At 42.7% G+C, this 15,712-nt stretch overlaps 1 protein-coding gene across 1 annotated transcript in view; it reads right to left on the bottom strand.

Moving 5' to 3' along the window:
- Positions 1-15,712, bottom strand: part of MYO1E (myosin IE) — a 198,896-nt gene that overhangs the window by 22,243 nt on the left and 160,941 nt on the right. Inside the window, exons 20-22 of the mRNA XM_069765889.1 lie at positions 6,943-7,057; positions 3,883-4,052; positions 2,713-2,858 (exon numbers count right to left, since the gene is read on the bottom strand). Of these exons, the coding sequence (XP_069621990.1) occupies positions 2,713-2,858; positions 3,883-4,052; positions 6,943-7,057 (431 nt within the window). The remainder of the gene's footprint in view (positions 1-2,712; positions 2,859-3,882; positions 4,053-6,942; positions 7,058-15,712) is intronic.

Genomic DNA, 15,712 nt, shown 5'->3' with positions numbered 1-15,712 from the left:
CACTGAATCCACCCCAAGAAATAAAAAAGGTTTGCATCATATAAAAACTTTCACAAATTAAAAATAAAGTATTTTTTCTTTAGCTATTTTATTTTTTTTTTTTTGCTTTTTTGTACATATTCTCCATACTCCAGGATGAACACTTTGCAGCAATGACCCATTTCTGCAAAATCACTTAGTCTGAATCCAGTAAATACGTGACAGGGCTCCCTGGTATGCAGACTTCCCCAATAAAATCCTTTTAAAGTTTCAAACAGGGGCCTTACTAGAATTCATATAGTCTGCCTCCGTGCAAAATGAAGGCTAGCTCCACCGTGGTAACATCTACTTAAAGGAAACGTGTCGTTAGAAAGGGACATATGGTTTAAATCAGGTTGTGTTCCATGTATTTTGCAAACATTTATGGAATGGTTTTTTAATGGATTAATAATCTGCGATTTTCACACTAGCCAAGGGGCAATTTTAGACTCCTACTTTTTGTCTGTTCAGGAACAGATTTCAAAAGTTTCCTTACCAGAGGCAGAATTACAATGACGGGTAACATCAAGTGATGAGCGAACATGCTCGGATAAGGTTATCAAAGCATGCTCAGGTGCTAACCAAGTGTCTTCAGCATGCTCGAGCCCCCGCGACTGCTCGACAGCTGCAACACATGAAGGCATTGCAAGTTTGTTGGGCAATCTCTGCATGTATTGCAGCTATTGAACAGTCATGATCATGAGACATGCAACCATGGGGACTTGAACATATTATTCGAGCACGTTGAAGACTCTCGATTAGCACAGGAGCATGCTCAGATAACACCTTATCCAAGCATGTTCGCTCATCATTAGTAACACCTCTATATAACAGGATCCACTGAGCACAGTAAGCGATTTCCCTTCACAATAACGTTTGCATACGCTCAACAGGTGCTTCAATACAAAATAGGGTCACAGTCTGTTCATTGTGGCTAATGTACATGTGGATTTCATGAAACAGGATGTTAGTCTAAAAAAGCCCTGTAGCCAATGTAAGAATTCCATTTTTTTTTTTACTTTAAATTTAGCACAAAACATTGAATTTAATCTAAACATTAGGTCACATTCCCTTTAGTAGGATGCCCTATTGATGTATAAGTATCCCCGGTGTAGCGTTGCTTACTGCATAGCAAAAAAAAGGGCAGGAACAATGGTCCTTATTCACCAACCATGAGAACTTTCCAAGTGCTTTATTAATTTAGAAGATTTATCATCCTTCTAGTGATGCATTATAGCTAATAATTATGTGTCTCATCCCAAAACATGTCATCACTATGAATATTAGCACTTGTGTGATGCACCATCAGCATAGCACAGGACGTACACTCACTATAGTAATGGCTACAGAAGAGACAGATGGGTGACCTTGAGCAGGTGTGGTTGGATGAGACGGCCGACAGCTCTTTGTATGTAATGGATCTGCTTTCTACCAGCATTAGTACATGCCTGAATGTCTACAGATAGGATTGCCATTAATAAGCTTCTTTTTCAGGTGAGGCAAGAAAAGACATTTGGCCAACATTAACAACCAACTATCAAGACGGCATTTTTTAAAGCCCATGCGTCACCTTTAGGGCAGAAACCCATAGCTGCCCTATGTCACTGTGGCCTTTTCACTGCTCCCCTGCATACTCACCATATTTTGCAATGTGTAAAGCTCTGGAACACAGCGACTTTGGCGGCAACACAGGTCTTGAGCTAAAGACCGCTCTATGCCTAAACTATCTAGCAGCATAACAAACTGATGGTTCCTTATTGCCACCAACGTGTTGAGTTTGCGAGAAGCAAGTCACAAAAAGTAAAATCCTTTTAGATTATTTTGCAACTTGCTTTTCGCGCTACCTTGCAGGTCACAATAAGACCCTACTTCATGCTGTGATATAAAGCGATATTTGGCAACATGACCTGTATCATGGCCAAAGTATGTGGCCCCAACTTAAGTCAGAATACCCATTCCAGAAATGTTAGTAATTTAGCAGTTATAGGTCCAAAATACTCTTGGTAAAAAACAAACAAAAAGTTCCTTGAAAGCAGTTTTCCCACAAAACACATTTTTCATGCAGCTACAGAATAAGTGATAATCAGTAGGGGTCCGAAAGATGGTACATCCACCATTTACTAGAAAATGACTACAATAAGGCCATTTCCTCTCGCTGTGGTTGACTGAAGCTGCACATGGCTGATATCCATCAGACCGACAGATGGTTGACCACAGTCTTTAGGATGGTTGGAGACGGCTGTGAACATGGTACTCTTTTCTAGTGTGTGTAGGTCATAAACGTGGGATCAATGCTGATCCCACCACTATCACCCATCCATAGATCGGTATCCAGAAAAGTTTTTCTACAAATGACATTTATGAAGAGTGGCCTGTTATGTGGAAAAATGTCTCAATTTCTGGAAAAAAGACATTTTCAAGGCCGCTGGCTTAATAAAGAATTATGTAGCCTCAATTTTGGATACATCACTTCCATTATCCATAAGCAAACAATTATCTATGGAAATGAGGAACAATGTTTTCCCACATGGCGCCAGATGGGCAACTATTGTGCTATAAAGACGTTCTCGTCTCAGCAGGCTACGGCTTTACTACAGGAATACGTTTCACAGATACTAAAACAGCGTGTTAGGAAAAAAACACAGGAAGGAAGGTTGGAGATCAGAGTTTCTACATGTAGGCACAGATACTAACCTTAAAGACACGGAAAGAATACGCTCCACATCAATCTTCTTTTTCACCACCTCCTTCACTATTCCTTTCTCTGGGCCCTGTTTTACTTTCTCTCTCCCAATGAGGTATACGGATTTTGGGGTTAGTATAAGGTCTCTTTTTATTGCCTTTTAAAATGGAGAAAAAAAAGAAGTTTTTTTAATATTAGTTACCATAAAAATGCGCTCAGAATGTATTTCACAATGTAACATTAAAGGTTTTCGCTCCAATTTTTTTGTTAAAGAGCTAAAAATCAACCAAATCCTACATTTTTTCATTTAATTCACCCAAGTCATTACATTCTCTCTCGGAGGCTCCATCACTTATGACTTTTTAGTCATGTTCAGGACAAAAGGAAAACTTTACCAACAATAGTCATGGCTTCAATTTAAATGTTCACTGTTTTAAGAAACTTTGCATAAATCAATAGTACAGGTGAATGCAAGAAATTTTGTTCCATATCTTGTCAGAGAAATCTGCTTCTTTCTCCTTTCATCAGCCACTCCCTTCCCTTTCTCCTGCCTCCAGAACTCAGATTATTTCAGCTTTTTCTCAAGGTGAATTATGACTTGGTCAAAAATTAACGGCTAGCTAACTGAGGTCAGGTTGCAGAGCATCCCAATATCTATGGAGAAGGGAAGATGAAGGAGCACAAGGCACAGCGAAAGACTAGGTAGCCACGGGAAGAACAATTTGCAGCTTATAGCAAATGCTATAGTTAAATAACTTCAGTGCAGGACTCACAGCTACACAGCTCAGCGCTGCTGTATTATGTCCTCCATACTACTTTACTACTTCTGCTTCTGTCTGAACTGAAGAGAAAGAAGAAAGGGAATCCCTCTATCTTTGTATGAAAAACATAGCAGCCACTAGGTCAGAAATTGGACCTGGAGTCCACAGAGGAGACAATCTGGTGAGAAGTGCAGACCACAAACTGTGCTATAACATGTACACACACACACACCTTAATCTGAGAAGTTTCCAGAATCGACAGACATGCTTTACCTATATTCTATAAATCCCACTCCCAGCCGCTGATCAACAGTGTTCTTGTTCTTTTTCACCAATTCTATCAATATTCTAATATCACAGGAGACCATTCTGAAATTACTACATTGCAATTGTTGAAACTGGAATACACTTTTTACTTACTTTAGACCTTCGGTCATATTTGGTGACAGTGTCAGCAAAATCCACTTTTTCGCGTTTTCCCAAAAATTGCCGGAGTTCGGGATGGTCTTCCATACCGATGTAGTCACCAATGAAATTCCTATTAATACTATTCCGTCGTCTTTCTTTCTTGTTGAGGAAAAGATCTGAGGCTGGAGGGGGAAAAAAAAAAAGTTTCTTGGTATAAATCTTTGGTTCATACGATTTTTCACTTCTAATAAAATCCTACCTAGATTACACGTCATAGCTTAAAAAACAAAGCAAGTCTGTTAATGTAATTACAGTAAAATGACCCCTGAACATAATCACAATACATATTGAACACTAAAAGCAACAAAAAAATGCAAGCTTAACGAAATGGTGAAAAAAAAGGGAGTTCCACCATTGTTTTAAGTACAGTGTATGGTAAAATTAATGGTATTCAAAACAACAATCTGACCCACAAAAAAAATAAGTTCTCATACAGCTATATCAATAGAAAAAAAAAAAAAAAAGTTATGGCTCTGAAGAAGGCAAGGAAAAAACGAAAGGGCAAAAACTAAAAGACATCGTTAAGAGCTCAGTAGTGGACACTAACCACATGTATACAACTTGCAGCCATGTGTCCCCTATGGTCCAGTATTTCTCAATTCACTTCTATGGAGAGAAGCCAAGCATGTCTATTCAGCACAATTATGAGGGAAATAATTATTTGATCCCTTGCTGATTTTGTAAGTTCGACCACTGGCAAAGACATTTAGGCTATGTGTCCACGTTGCTGATTCGTGTGCGGATTTTTCCGCACCGTTTTTGGAAAATCCGCAGGTAAAACGCACTGCGTTTTACCTGCGGATATACAGCAGATTTACCGCGGTTTTTGTGCAGATTCCACCTGCAGATTCCTATTGAGGAGCAGGTGTAAAACGCTGTGAAATCCACACAAAGAATTGACATGCTGATTTGGGCACTGCGGATTTGGTTTTCCATAGGTTTACATGGTACCGTAAACTGCATGGGAAACAGCTGCGAATCTGCAGCGGCCAATCCGCAGCCAAATCCGCACTGTGTGCACATAGCCGAACAGTCTATAATTTTACGGGTAGTTAATGTTAACATTGAGAGATAGCATATCAAAAATAAAATCCAGAAAATCACATTGCATACATTATATAAATTTGCATTTTACAGTGAGAAATAAGTATTTGATCCCCTACCAACCATTAAGAGTTCTGGCTCTTACAGACCAGTTAGAAGCTCCTAATCAACTCGTTACCTGCATTAAAGACAGTGGTCTTACATCGTCACCTTTAATGGAGTCTGCGGACAGGACTCTTATAATCAGTCAGACTAACCTCTACAACATGGGCAAGACCAAAGAGCTTTACAAGGATGTCAGGGACAAGATCCTAGACCTGCATAATGCTGGAATGGGCTACAAAACCATAAGCATGATGCTGGGTGAGAAGGAGACAACTATTTGTGCAATAGTAAGAAAATGGAAGAAATACAAAATGACTGCCAATTGACATCTGGGGCACCATGCAAAATCTCACCTCGTGGGGTATTCTTGATCATGAGGAAGGTGAGAGATCAGCCTAAAACTACACAGGGGGAACTTGTTAATGATTTCAAGGCAGCTGGGACCACAGTCACCAAGAAAACCAATGGTAACACATTATGCTGTAAAGGTTTTAATCCTGCAGTGCCCGCAATGTCCCCCTGCTCAAGGCACATGTGCAGGCCCATCTGAAGTTTGCCAATGAACACCTGGATGATTCTGTGAGTGATTGTGAGAAGGTGCTGTGATCAGAGGAGACAAAAATTGAGGTCTCTGACAATAACTCAATTCGCTGTGTTTGGTGGAAGAGAAATGCTGCCTATGACCCAAAGAAAACAGTCCCCACTGTCAAGCATGGAGGTGGAAACATTATGTTTTGGGGGCGTTTCTCTGCTAAGGGCACATGACTACTTCACCGCATCAATGGGAGAAAGGATGGTGCCATGTACCGTAAAATCCTGAGTGACATCCTCCTTCCCTCCACCGGGACATTAAAAATGGGTCGTGGCTGAGTTTTCCAGCAAGACAATGACCTAAAACATACAGCCAAGGCAACAAAGGAGTGGCTGAAAAAGAAGCACATTAGGGTCATGGAGTGGCCTAGCCAGTCTCCAGACCTTAATCCCATAGAAAACTTCTGGAGGGAGTTGAAGCTCTGAGTTGCCAAGCGACAGCCTCAAAATCTTAATTTAGAGATGATCTGCAAAGAGGAATGGACCAAAATTTCTTCTGACATGTGCGCAAACATAATCAACTACAAAAAACATCTGTCTGCTGTGCTTGCCAACAAGGGTTTTGCCACCAAGTATTAAGTCTTGTTTGCCAGAGGGATCAAATACTTCTCACTGCAAATAAAATGTATATAATTTATACAATGATTTTTTGGATTTTATTTTTGATATTCTATCCTTCAATGTTAAAATTAACCTACCTTTAAAAATTATAGACTGTTCATATCTGTCAGTGGCCAAACTTACAAAATCAGCAAGGGATCAAATACTTATTTCCCCCACTGTATGGTCACAGGAAAGCCCCTTCGCACCCTCAATTCCCTGGTATCGTGATAGCATGCATGCAACACAGTGTCACAATTCAGCAGTGACTTTTCCCAAGCCCGGACAACCCCTTTGTTTCTGTGTAGCTACAAAGAAAACTTCCAAACAGAGCTTAAACTGTATCGAGTTCTGTTTCTTTTTCCACAAATTGTGTCCAAAAACAGATGCAAACTGAAGTAGAAGGTCCCCCTTGACTATAATGGGATCTGTCTGGTTTCCGAAAGGTGTGCATTCATTGAACAACTAGAAGTGCTCCATATAGAGCTTTTTGCAACATTAAAATGGGATTTGTCTGGTTTCCAATTGGTATGCTTTTTTTTAGTCAATTGGGACATTATGCTTCAGTTTGCCTCAGTTTTGTAACATTTCCATATGAATTTCGCTAAAATGGAACACAAAAGGTGTGAACAATATTCTGTCATAAATAAAATTTAGATCTTATAATTATACCTTGTTCTCGCATCTCAACATACTTCTTCCTGGCAACATATTTCCTCCAGGCTTTCTGTATTGTTCGAGCATAGCCATCATACTTGCGCTCACGCATTTCTTCCAAGAGAAATAGCTATGGCAGAAAGAGGATATTAAAATGTAAAAATTAGCTATACTTTTACATACATGCTTGATTCTAAGCTGCGGGACTTTATGATGACCTATAAAATGCCCCAATACCAATGCACAAAAATATATACTGTAGGGCTAGGCAACAGCACATATGAAAGACTTGGGTATACTAATAGATCATAAACTAAACATGAGTCAACCGTATGATGCAGCAGCAAAAAAGGCAAATGCAATTCTGGGATGATTTAACAGAAGCATACAGTCTAGATCACGCAAAGTCATTATTGCCTTTTACTCCCCTTTGGTCACACCTCATCTGGAATACTGTGTCCAGTTTTGGGCACATTTAAAAAAAAAAACATCAACAAACTGGAGCAAGTTCAGAGAAGAGCGACCAGAATGGTGACCCGTCTGCAAACCATGTCCTATGAGGAACGGTAACAGGATTTGTGAATGTAGCTTGCAAAAAAGACTGAGAGGAGACTTAATAGCTGTCTACACATAGCTTGTACACATTGTAGAAGGATCATCTTTATTCTCATTTGCACGAGGAAAGACTAGAAGCAATGGGACAAAACTGAATCGGAGGAGACAGATTAGATATTAGAAAGAAACTTGACAGTTAGGCTGTGTGCCCACGTTGCATTTATGCGTTTCTAAGCGTTTTTGCCGCAGCGGAAAAGCATAAAAACCATATTCCCATGCAATCCTATGGGATTCCACAGTTGCTGTGCCCATGCTGTGGATTTTCCCACTGCGGATTCGCATAGCGGTAAAATCCGCAGCATGTTCATTATTTCTGCAGAACCACGGCGATTCTGCCTCCATAGGATTGCATTGAAACACTCACTTTACGCATGTGGCTATGCCCACTATGCGTAAAGTGAGCGCTTCTTGTGTAGATGGTACCCAGTCTGGAGGACCTCCAGGCCCTTGGAAACCATATTTCTGTTAAAAAAAAAAAAAAAAATGGATGTACTTACCTTCTGATGGCCCCCGGAGTCCTCCCGCCTCTCAGCGAAGCTCCGCTGCGGCTTCCGTTCCAAGGGATGCATTGCGCGAATGACCTGGGATGACGTCACGGTCACACGACCGTGTCGTTACAAAGGTCCTCCACGCAAAGCATTCCTGGGAACGGAAGCCGCAGCGGAGCTTCGCTGAGGAGATCGGGAGCCGTCGGAAGGTAAGAATAACTTGTTAACATTCTATCTTACTATTGATGCTGCACTATGCTTGAAAAATATGACTAACCTGTCAATCACTTTTCCAAGCAATGATTCAAATTGCTTGGAAAAGCGCATGCATTCGGCAAGCTAAAAACGCTTGCAAAACGCTTGTGTTTTGCGGGAAAACTAATGCAAATTCCGCATGCGTTTTACCTGCAGCAGGGAGTTGCGGAAATGCTGCAGACATTTTCGCAGCATTTCTGCAACGTGGGTACATAGCCTTAGGGTGATCAATGAGTGGAACAGGCTGCCATGAGAGGTGGTGAGTTCTCCTTCCATGGAAGTCTTCAAACAGAGGCTGGACAGACACGTCTGGGATGATTTAGCGAATCCTGCTTTGACCAGGGGGTTAGACCATATGACCCAGGAGGTCCCTTCAAATTCTAACGTTCTATGATTCTACGTATATTAGTACTCAACCCCTGTCCCTGCATTAGTGAGGAGTGCTGACCGAAAAACCACAATTCTGTGATTTTGATTATTTTTCTCTTTACGGAGTTTATAATATGGGTTAATTTTAGATTTTGGTAGATTGTACTTTTATGAATGTAGGGATACCAAATAGGTAAAAAAAAAAAAAAAATGGTGGAAAAGGGGATGACGTGAACTTTTACACACTTAAGGAAACCTATTACCAGAAAAACACCATTAACCTGCAGATATGGGTAAATTGGCAGGTTAATAGTGTTACTAACCTGCCCTGCACCCGCACTTAGCTGAACGCTGCGGAGGGGCGCAGGGGTGGTGGTTTTTAGGGGAAGAAGAACTTTTGGGTTTCAGTCATGGTGGCGTCACCAACGCTTGTTCAGTCACCGCTGTAACCATGCCCCATCCCTGACTTGACACTGGCTCCGCATTGGGGCCAGGGGTGCGATTACAGCAGCAGCTCTATTCTCACAGAAGTGACTAAACCAGCGCTGCCCCAAGACCGAAACCTTCAAGCAAACACAAAAGTTAATTTTCTCCCAGTTTTCAGCTAAGTGCCAGCGCCGGGCAGGATAGTAACGCCATTAACCCCATATATGCAGGTTAGAGGTTTTTTGTTTTCCTGGTGACAGGTTCTCTTTAATTCTTTAATTCCCCCCCCCCCCTCACTTTATTTATTTATTTTTTGTCCTGTTAGGAGACATGAATCTGCACTCCTGTTATCACTTATTAGGATCTTTAGCAGGCGCATCGATGCGCCTGCCGTAGTAACCAGTTGGTCACATCACATTGGCAACAGCTTCATTTAAAATCAACTGAAAGATCGATAGCAGCATTTAAATGATTAACAGCAGCGTCTGGAGGTCAGCTTCGCTCACTGCTGTTGGAGACAGATGTTGGTTATGCAACAGCCAGCATCTACCACGTGTGACAAGAGTGCAGCCTCCACACCCCCACACGTAGACCCCAGTGCTGACATATTTACGTCAATTTGCATTAAGGGCTTAAAGAAAATGTGTCCGTAGGATAAACCCTCCTAAGCAGTCTATATGGGCATGCAGGTCATTGGAAGCTGAATAAAGGTTACCTTGATATCTGCGATCTAATGTTTTTATCCAGAGATATCCTGGTTTTTATTATATGTAAATAACTGTTCCAGGCTATGTGCCGAACACTGATCTGCATGAGAATCTGCCTCCAGAGCTTATTATTTTAAATAAAAGGTGGTGTTATCAGTGTAGGACATGTAACCAACACATTGCAAGAAGCCAGAGTTCTGTTCTACTGTTAAACACATTTGCACTGCTGGATTGCAACAATATTGCAATCTTGTCTGCCTGCAAGGCTTCTTTCACACTTCCGTTGGTAAGGGGCTGCTGCAAAGCGCCGGCGTGACGTACCGACGAAGTGTTTGCTTTCACATTTCTGTCTGCGTTGCCGAGCAGGAAAGATCGGGAGAGCAATATTTCCTGCTGAGCATGCGCAGTGTGAAACACTGGGTGTGACGTACGGAAAAACGTTCCCTTGAACGTTTTTCCGAGACGACGGTCCGCCAAAACCCGACGCATCCAGTGGACAACGCATGCAACGTATGGCCATACATCGCAATGCTTCGCTAATGCAAGTCTATGGAAAAAAAAAACGCATCCTGGGGCAACTTTGCAGGATGCGTTTTTTTCTCCAAAACGACGCATTGCGACGTTGGCCAAACGATGGAAGTGTGAAAGAAGCCTTAGATGGAAGCTGAGCGGAACCTGTAAATGTGTCAGATATAACACACACACACAGAGCTCTCCAGTGAGATCAGGAGAGCAGACATTACTGGTAATGGCCCCTTTAACGTAAAAGAAGCTCTGGGGGCAGATTCTCATGCAGATCAGTGTCTGGCCCACAGCCTGGAACGCTTATTTACATATTTAAAAAAAAAAAAAAAAAAAAAGGATTTTTCTGGAATCAGACATTCGATTGCAGATATCAAGATGTCATTTTATTTAGATTCCTATGATCTACAAGTATTTCATACCATCCTATAGAACAATGACCAAAGTATGGAATGGACAAAGCAACAGCTGATCAGCCGGAGAGCTCCAGGAAGCCGGGTTCCCTCTGCAGCTTATTCGGCAAGCGCTATAGCTTGCCGAATAAGAGGGAACCCAAACAAATTCGCTCAACTCTAATCTTTATCAATGATTTAGAAGAAGGAATTGAGAGTAAACCGAATATATTTGCTGTTGACACAAAGCGAGAAGGGATAACATACTAGAGAAGAGGATGCAAAAAGATCTAACACTAAAACTGTGGGTAGCAAATAACAGAATTGTTTTCAACAGGGAGAAATGAAAAGTCCTACATCTGGGCAAGAAAAAAAAAAAAAAAGACAAAAAAGCAAAGGCAGGTACAGTTCTTCTGGCATTCCCCAAACGCCGACTACCAGATAAAGGAGGGCAGGTCATCAGTCACAGAACATGTTTCCACCGGGTGGCCTGCCACTTCATGGCTAAACTGCTGAGCTTCCTGAACGCTCCCACGTTTCTTTAATATCACGGTTGATTGTGGAATTATTAGGAGTGAAGAAATTTCACAAACAGACTTGTAACAATGGAGTCGTCCTATTATCAGACCACACTAATTCCGTGGTTTTTTTTTAAATTTTTTTTTAGAAGACCCATTATTTCCCAAATGTTTGCACAGACAGACTGAATGGCTCGGGGCTGGATTTTATACGGAATTCATTGTGTGTCCCAATGCTTTCGGCTATATACTTTACAAAAGTGACACCAACAAAGGGGAAAGGATTCAGTTTAATTCCATCATAGAAACATGGTCAGTATACTTCTCTATTGTACAATCTGGACATCAAAGCCTACTGAAAAAAAGAAAAGGAAATGGTATTCAGCGCAGCATTCCTCCCCGCCATGTTCGAAGCTTTTAGCTAAATATAGGGTCTGAAATTCATTGGCGGTTTTGAGTTAGGCCACAGATGTCATGAATATTTTTAAGATCTACTTTAGACGCAAGAAAAACTGAACACATTTTTATTGTTAGACCGTCTTCTTCCCGTCATACTCATTCTAATCTCTGCTGCACAGTCTATCATGGCAGAACATGAAGCATATAGTCGGCCAGTGTCTAGCCAAGCGTGAATTATAATTAGGTGTAACACCGACTTAAAATTGAACCATCACAAGATCCAACCATTCTAAACAATCTCGCGGTACTAGAGCTGCTCCAGGCATGTGATAAAGACAAGACAAGGGGGCTGAACAGTCACAGCCAGACTTCATCACAGTTCTAGGCCGACAAAAAATGCTGTCCTGTACTGAACACAGACCAGACAAGGTGTTGAGAATTGTTTGAAAAGGGTTTTCCACTTTCACCAAATACCATACAAGCATTTGCAAACATTTACAAGTAACAGGATTGAAAGGCCCTCAAGTGCAATTTAAAAAAAAAAAAGAAATTATATAGCAAAGGAAAATAAAATAATTCATGGCCGTGTAGAGACAAAAAGCTTAATAAAAAAAAAAAAAGTAGTGTTTGAACAAATGTTTTCACTTAAAGGGGTTTTCCCCACAAACAGATGCAATTTTAAATCAACATTTTAATCAATGGACCTTGGAACAACAACATGTTCCACATTTGGATGCGTTTTAAATAAAATGTCCCTGTGCCGAGATAATCTTATAAATGTGCCTCCGCTGTGTACTGTGTAATGGCCGTGTCTGGCCGTACAGGAACATGGTCTGATCATACCACAGCTCCTGGGCAGGGGAGGAAGAGAGTATACAGACATTACACCATGGGATCACAGCTGTTTTTTTCCAAGTAAAACATTGCTTAAGAACAGAAAGTGAAATATTGTTGCCTCACAAAAAGAATCAGTCATGATCCCATGCGGTCCTGGCTGCAGCGGACTGGATCACCTTGGGCCCACCAGAGAAAAATCATTCTTGGGGCCCACTATGTAGCTACATAGAAAAATACAAGACCACCAATAGTGCAATATAACATGCTAATATCAGGGCATAATATAAGGGAGTACACGTCTTAATGATCTAGCGGGGGTTGGCGCCCACATTTTGGTTCAAACTCAATGATAAATGTCCCCTGGTGTTTATTAACCACTAGGCCATTGTGTTCTAGCACCAGTGTAGTGGAGGGGGTTTTATGACATCTTCTCTATACTCGTGAGAAAATCCACAGCGAGATTTGGCCGATGCAGATTTAACCTTCGACACCGATTTCATCCTTTGCAATACAAAGGATCAGGTCAGTGGTAAAGGTGCGACATTACACAGTAATATCTGCACAATGTGTGTGGATATTTCCGCTGTTAATTTGCTGTTTGATTTCTGCAGCAAATACATTGTGTGAATATCCCGTTATAGTGGTGGGAGTCCTAAATCACTTACCGTATATACGCCGAGATTTTCAGCCCATTTTTTGGGGCTGAAAGTCCCCCTGGGCTTATACTCTAGTCATACCCAGGGGTTGGCAGGGGAGGGGGAGCGGGGACTGTAATACTACTCACCTGCTCCTGGTGCGGTCCCTGCAGGTCCCTGGTTCTCCCGGCGCCTCAGCCTCTTCCTGTACTGAGCGGTCACATGGTACCGCTCATTACAGAAATGAATATGCGGCCCCACCTCCCATAGGGGTGGAGCTGCATATTCATTACTGCAATAAGCGGTCACATGTGACCGCTCAATACAGGAAGAAGCTGCGGCACCGGAGAACCAGTCACTGCACCGCACCAGGAGCAGGTGTGTTTAATAGGGAGGGGGAGCGCTGCGCGATATTCACCTGCTCCTCGTTCCGGCGCCGCTCCATCTTCAGCGTCTTCTGCAGTGACACTTAGGTCAGAGGGCACGGTGACGTGGTTAGTGTGCGCCCTCTGCCTGAATGTCAGTGCAGAAGACGCTGAGACAGAGCAGCTGCCGGAAAGGTGAATATTTAAAGTGCCAGGGGCCTGAGCAACAAGAGGTGAGCATGTGATTTTTTTTTTTATTTTTTTTTAATCGCAGCAACAGGAAATGGGGCTTCCGTCGGAATGTGAACGTCACAATGCGTCGTTCTGTGAAAAAAAACGCATCCTGCAAAGTTACCCGCAGGATGCGTTTTTTTTTTTTTTTCACATAGACTTGGATTACCAACGCATCGCGACATATGGACACATTCCATACGTCGTGCACTGGATGCATCGGTATTTGGCGGACCGTCGTTACGAAAAAACATTGAATGTAATGTTTTTTCATCCGTCGAAACAGCCCCCTCCTCCCCAGACCTCACAATGGGCAGCGGATGCGTCTGAAAACTGCATCCACTGCCCACGTTGTGCACAATTGTGCACAATGTCCGTCGGTACGTGGGGCCGACTGTTTGCGACGGCCCCGTACCGACGGAAATGTGAAAGAGGCCTTACTTAGTGATCCACAGTCTGCAGCAGCCGAACATGTCAGTTGTTATCCGTGATGCCCGCACTGCTCTGAGTAGCTGAGCGCTGGTGCCGGGAGTAGTGGTGACGTCACACCGGGAGGATGTCCTGCTCGCGGCTCCTCCCAGTCAGTCAGCAGTGCGGGCGTCACTGATAAGAGCTGACATGTTCGGCTGCTGCAGCCTGCGGCTCAGGATTTGTAAGTAACACAGCGCTCATGTGTCCTGATGACTTTTTAGGTCACTGCTAGGGGAGAGCGGTCAGTATGCAGTGCTGGCACACATGACTTATGTTCACTGTGCAGACTGCGGCAAACTGCCCATGGGGGCGTGGAGAGCAGTGAATGTTTATTTCCCTTTAGCAGCGGGGACATGGGCTTCCTGTCACTGGCTGCTGCTCCGCAGGCACCGGCGGCCCCCGTAGCAGCTGCCCACTGGTAGAGGCCCCTGGGCAGCTACTGGCCAGTAGTTGGGACCACCAGAGAATCCTCCAGTTCTCCGGTGGGCCAGTCCAACCCTACCTGTCTATACTCTCTTTTGCTTCTCCCCCACCCAGGAGATGTGATATGATCAGACCATGTTCCTGTACGGACAGACACGGCCATTACACAGTACACAGCAGGGGCACATTTATAAGATTATCTTAGCACAGGAACATTTTTTTTTAACCTCCAATTTATCTGCCATGACCTTCTTTCAATGAGATTGGTCAGATTCTCTCAGGTCTCCTGCAGGATATGACAATAGACGCTCACTAATTCATAAGTTTATAAACAATTACTACAGACACCAGTCTGAAAATCATTTGCCAGTAATTCCCGGTTACTGGACTTGTGGCCTTTATTATTCTTTTCTATAAAGATCCTGGAATTTCTCCCTAACTGTATGTAGACTGCAGATAAAAACATCCCATCCACTTATTACATACATTATATTGCTTTTTTTATTCAGCTGTAACCCAGGAATATTATGAAGTCAACGTTGTACAGTAAAAATGCTGGTAGTGAATATCAACCAATAAGCCTAATGGCTCCATACTGAACTTCTATTTTATGGGGAAAACGGTCTACAAATAGTTGTGGTAATGTGCACATTTTTTCTGTTATTTTCCATATACCACGTCCTATTTATTCAGGTGTAGATGTGTCAGCGATCAGTAACCACCACAATCAGGCAACAGCCACAATTGCTAAAAACTCGTGATTCAATCTGCACAAGAGAGTTGGACAAGATTTCAAAGGCGCAGGACAAATTTGCTGTACATGTCAGCTCAGCGAGATCTTTAGTGGTGGGTTACCCAAACAAATGTAATAGAATACAATATAATTTCGATTCTAACGGTAATATAGAGAGGAATGGAGAAAATGCATTGTTCAGTATTTAAACAAAAATTGTGGTTTCAAGAATGTCTTCCAGGAACAGAAGTCGACGGGCCGCCGCGTGGGGGAGAAGTCGACGGGCCGCCGCGTGGGGGAGAAGTCGACGGGCCGCCGCGTGGGGGAGAAGTCGACGGGCCGCCGCGTGGGGGAGAAGTCGACGGGCCGCCGCGTGGGGGAGAAGTCGACGGGCCGCCG

Source organism: Ranitomeya imitator, chromosome 4 (assembly GCF_032444005.1).
Source record: "Ranitomeya imitator isolate aRanImi1 chromosome 4, aRanImi1.pri, whole genome shotgun sequence".
NCBI classification, from domain to species: Eukaryota; Metazoa; Chordata; class Amphibia; order Anura; family Dendrobatidae; genus Ranitomeya; species Ranitomeya imitator.
The sequence above is the reverse complement of the archived record's forward strand: the minus strand, read 5'-3'. Positions and strand labels throughout refer to the sequence as shown.